General features: G+C 37.0%; 1 protein-coding gene across 1 annotated transcript; it reads left to right on the forward strand.

Moving 5' to 3' along the window:
- Positions 1 to 3058: 3058 nt before the first annotated feature.
- LOC116199174 (LOB domain-containing protein 42-like) lies at positions 3059 to 4367 on the forward strand. Its single transcript, XM_031529465.1, has 2 exons — positions 3059 to 3434; positions 3574 to 4367. Exons 1-2 carry the CDS (start codon positions 3251 to 3253, stop codon positions 4191 to 4193), a joined length of 804 nt encoding a protein of 267 aa, XP_031385325.1. The 5' UTR covers positions 3059 to 3250; the 3' UTR covers positions 4194 to 4367.
- The last annotated feature ends 826 nt before the right edge of the window (positions 4368 to 5193 follow it).

Here is a 5193-nt window from a genome sequence, read left to right on the forward strand (position 1 = left end):
ACGGACTCATTCGTCTCGTAGACCACATGAGAAGGAGGACGAGGTGGAAATATCCATCTCTTGTTTTTAAGAGTAAGAATATTCTGTCTCCAGTTCTGTTTATTGAAAGAGACGGAACTTTAGATGGAAATGTTCGTCTCTACTTATGGAGCCAAATATTCTTATCTATTTTCCAAAAAAGTCCGTCTCAACTTTGAGATGTCATTTTCCATCTCATGCTTTTGTCACTATGGAGCTGATTTTCAACAGTGCACGACATTGAACATATTCTCCGCACATTACGTACTATTCAAGAAAATAACTTTGAATAGTAACAGTAGACTCGATATATAATATAAGGGCGCTGATGTTTGCGGTTAGTAAATGTATCTGTTATCCTAAACCATGCTGTGGAGAATTTACATATATATGTCCATAAATGTACGACTTAAGTTATGGCATGACGAGTAGAAAAGTAAAGAGATACAAGCTTTTCAGAGGACATTCTCCCACTAATCCAATAAGATGGAAACTTTCATGCCGAAGGTGTAAAATAATAAATTAACTCTCTTCACCTAAAAGTTGAATATCAATTAAGAGTGAACGTGGGTTGGTTCAAATGATTAAACAGTTTTGTGCTTGAATTTTGTGAATGGTCAAAATCCACAATTAGTTCTATCCTTTGATGGGCCAGCCAATCTTACTAGAACTCGAATTAATTAGAGTTTATTGAATTTTCGGATACCAAATAGTTTAGACCGAATTTTTAATTGGAACCGGTGGTAAGTGTCTTTCAGGAGATCGAGTGGTGTCTAAGTCCAGCCCTATGCTCAGTCCCACACGTTCTCCCATTGTCTCCAATTTTATTGAAATTCGCATATTCGCTATTCATTATTAATTTATTTAGACATAAGGGACACAAACTATAAAATAATAAAATGCCAATTACGTTTCTCCAATAGGTATAAACTAGCTTACTTTTCTTTTTTTCTTTTTTGGGTGAATTGCTTATTGCTAAATGGCCCGGATTTACTTTCCAATGAAATGATAGATATGTTAGTTTCAAAGAATATGTTTATTTTTCATAAAATTCTCGATTTACAAGGCTAACACTATATATTAAAACTCTTCGAACATGGAAATTCTGCTTTTCTTAGCTATATTAGATTTTTAAATGGTTTGCAATTACAATTCAAAAACTTCAACCTATTCTTTCACCAAAACAAAAAAAACTTTAACCTATTTACTCCAAGAAAAAAGAGCAGAAAACTTTACCTTGTCCTCAAATAATGAAAATGGGTTAAGCATAGTAGCATTCGGTCTTGACTTGGAATGAAGAAATCTCAAATTCAATTCTCACCAGTAACACTCTTTCTGCCCAATATTCATCTCCCATTCTCCTATACACTATGTACTAAACTTATAAACCTTTGCTTATAACTAAAGAATGTCTCGGATAGTTTTTATATTCTAGTTACCATAATTAAATTTTAACTCATTAATTCTTCGGATGGAGCGATTTTAAGGGAAATGGAAGGTGTGTTAGGGGAGAATGTTGTCTTTCAAGACCTCTCTTTATTCTCGAATACGTGATGCTTTTTACCTAATGTAATTAAATTAGATTTTTCACATTCATTCACGTAAAAGTTTTCCGATGCGAACGGAGAGATTTCCTCCACCTTATTTATTCTTCCATCCCGACAAACAATGAATTTACAAATACTCATTTTTTTTAATTATACGAGAGACATATGAATCTAATACTTATATATATTCTTTCAAATAGTAATTAAATCAAATACTTGTCTAGATAGGAATAATTCACCAAAAATTATAAGTGAAAAATTTTCAATTAATAATACTGAGACCATACAAGGGAGACCCATGAACCTATTTCATTCTATTCATTTAACTACCTTCATGCATATCAAACATTTGCGATCGAAATGACTGGAACATTGATCTGTAAGGAATCTTTTAAACTTTTTCCACGACTTCATGGAAGCGTGGAAGGAGCAGACTGTCTCCATTTAATTCAGAATAGCTCATTGGGTTGGCATCAACCAAAGAAGTTTTACTGAATTTGCCCCTCCCTTTTCACGTACGCTTTTTCTTTGCCGTGGAGAAAAATGGTAAAAGATATTGTTTTTGCACCGAAAGATAGAGAATTTATGGTGCATTTGGTTTTAGAATTAAGTAGAGTTGAGTTTGATTTTAATTGATTTGTAATGATGGTATTGTTGAATTATGAGAAAAAGTGTAAAAAAGTAATGATTGTATTGTTAAATTATGGAAAAAATAATGAATAGTTTAGAGAATTATTATTAAAAATTAAATTGAATGGTTAAAAAAATTGAAGAAAATAAAAAAAGTAATAATTGTGTTCTTGATTTTTGTTATATAATTAGTAGAGTTAAAGTTAGAATTAAAATTTTAAAAATATAACTCACAAACCAAACTGAGTGTTACCCTTAAATAAATGCACTTTTTGAAATTCAAATTTATATTTTCTTTTTACGAAAATTAATATTACTTGCGATTCAACTAATGGCTTATTAATATTTACCTTTTGAGGATTCCCATTCACCAAAGATGCATGCACCCAAGTGGCTTTTATTCATAGGAGCTATTCATTCACGTTATACTACCTTTGGCATGAATGGTAATATAGCTGTGCATGCAGGGCAATATTCTGACTAAGCAAAAGGCAAAACCCAAGTAGGGAGGGGCATTTCCAGTGATGGAAACTCCACTACGCCTCTATAAAAAACTAACCATTTTCAGTCCAAATAAATAAATAATTCCTAGAGAGAAACCCTGGTTCTAGATTACTGTTTTGAACTTTCATCTTAAGCTCAGTCTAAAAGCATTAATTATATAGGATTCCCCATTATCTATATTACGTCAAACCTTCTTAATGAATAATGAACTATAAAAAGACTGACCCCGGACTGAAAATTATCTACTAATCAACAAAGTATCCCGAAAACTTCCATATTTTGCCTCCACCGGGAAACAGTGAAACCGCCCCCTCCCCGTCAGCATCCGCAAATCTCATTATTCTCTCTCTATAGCCCATTTTTTACGCCAACCCCATTGAATACATAAATACCCCCAACCCTTTCCATTCCCCTTCTCCTATAGCTAGTCCCAATTTCTCTCTCTCTCTCTCTCAAAATACACAAACAAAAGAAAGAAGAGAAAACGAAGAAGCAAAGTTGCAGAAGCGGAGGAGGGAGGGAGGGAGAGAAGATCAATCATTCAATTGAGAATGAGTTGCAATGGGTGTAGGGTTCTTCGTAAAGGTTGTAGCGACGACTGCCCGATAAGGCCGTGCCTTCAGTGGATCAAATCGGCCGATGCCCAGGCCAATGCCACCATGTTCCTGGCCAAGTTCTACGGCCGTGCCGGACTCCTCAACCTCATTAATGCTGGTCCCGACCACCTCCGACCTGGTAATTGCATACATTCTATACATTTATCATGTCTGACTGTCCAGTCTATTATGCATATGTAAATTAATGGGTAAAATATGTGTCACATAAAAAGGAAACACTATTCTTTTCTTACTAATCAATCTCTTCATATGTGCAGCTATATTCAGATCACTTCTTTACGAGGCATGTGGGCGGATCATAAATCCGATATACGGGTCAGTCGGGCTGCTATGGTCTGGCAACTGGGCACAATGTCAATCTGCGGTCGACTCGGTCCTAAAGGGCACCTCCCAGTTCATGCAAATCCCCTCCTCCGACATATTGGGTGGGACGGCCGAGCTAGCGGTCCGGGCGCTTAAGTGCTCATGTGACATCCGTCACATCAAGAAGTCCGCCTCATCAGTCTCGCAGGACCTCCGCAAGGCCCACCACCGCACACAGTACAAGCGGATCAAGCTCGACTCAGAGCTGGACGTACCGAAACCCAGCCTATGGATCTGTCCCGCCCCAATCTACGAGGAGACAAGCCACCGGGAAAACGTTAGCACAGAGGATGAGAGTAACTTCTCTGCTGAGACCATTGAGGATTCGCTCGTGGCAATGGTAGCAAAGGGTACCAAGTCGGAGCAGATCTGGAAGTTCAGCGGGCCAACGGTCGAGAAGATGCCTGCGGCTAACCGTGAGAGCACACTCGGGTTGGAGCTAACCCTGGGACTGAACCTTCGAGGGGTCCATGGTCAAGTAGGTACATCGATCGAGCAGTTTTCTGGCCCCTAAAGCGTGACATAGATATATATATCATCTGGACAACAATATCATTTCTACCTGACTTAATTTCCCATGTTACTTTTTTTTTCTTTTGGTTACAATTTCTTATGTTACTTATCATACATTATTACTATTATATATATAGTCCAAGTACATTTTGCTTCATCCTATATGTTCTCAACATTTCCTGCTTCTTAATTTATATGGTTCTGCGGTTGAGTGAGCTTTGAGTGAAATAAATAGCAAATACACACACACACACATATATATATAGATATATATTGAGAAACAAACAGACGGCGGAAATGTATATGTAAACAAACTTGGCTTTTTTTTTTTATAAAAGGGAGACTGACCTTTTTTTTCGATTATTACGAGCGATTATTATAAGAAAGTTCCGGCTCGTCATTAATCGATTATAAGGAAGTTTCACCTCCGCGATTAATTCGTAATTATAATGAGTGACATATATCACAGAACCATGCCCCAAATTTTCGACATCATCTTTTCTTTTTCTTTACTTTTATCACTGCCTTTTACAGAGTTATAAACGACCACAAAGTTTATACCTTAACCGTGAAGAAAAAAGAACAGCTACCGATCGAGAGCTGTGGACCAAGTAGTAAGGCGATCTCCATTTACGCTGAGTTTGCGAGTTGGATTTGGAGGGTGAGGGAAGGAAAGGATTTGGAGGGATTCTCCCTTGTTTGGAAGATTTGTTGGAGGGAGAGGAATGGAGAATGAGGGATTTGGAAGGAAACACTCCCTCCAAATTGTTAAGAAATTTCTAAGTCTCCAAATTGGAGGAACTTGGAGGAAGTTGTTAAGAAATTTCTAAGTCTTCAAATTGGAGGAACTTGGAGGAAGTCTGTATTCTTCACTCCTTTTACACTATGTTTGAGAGTTTTTTTAGGGAGAGGAGAGGAGAGGAGAGGAAATTGAGGAAAATGAACTCCCTTGTTTGAGAGTAATTATCAAGAGTAATTAACAAGGGAAATGAGAGGAGAGG

The sequence above is a fragment of the Punica granatum genome, chromosome 3 (genome assembly GCF_007655135.1).
Source record: "Punica granatum isolate Tunisia-2019 chromosome 3, ASM765513v2, whole genome shotgun sequence".
Lineage (NCBI taxonomy): Eukaryota > Viridiplantae > Streptophyta > Magnoliopsida > Myrtales > Lythraceae > Punica > Punica granatum.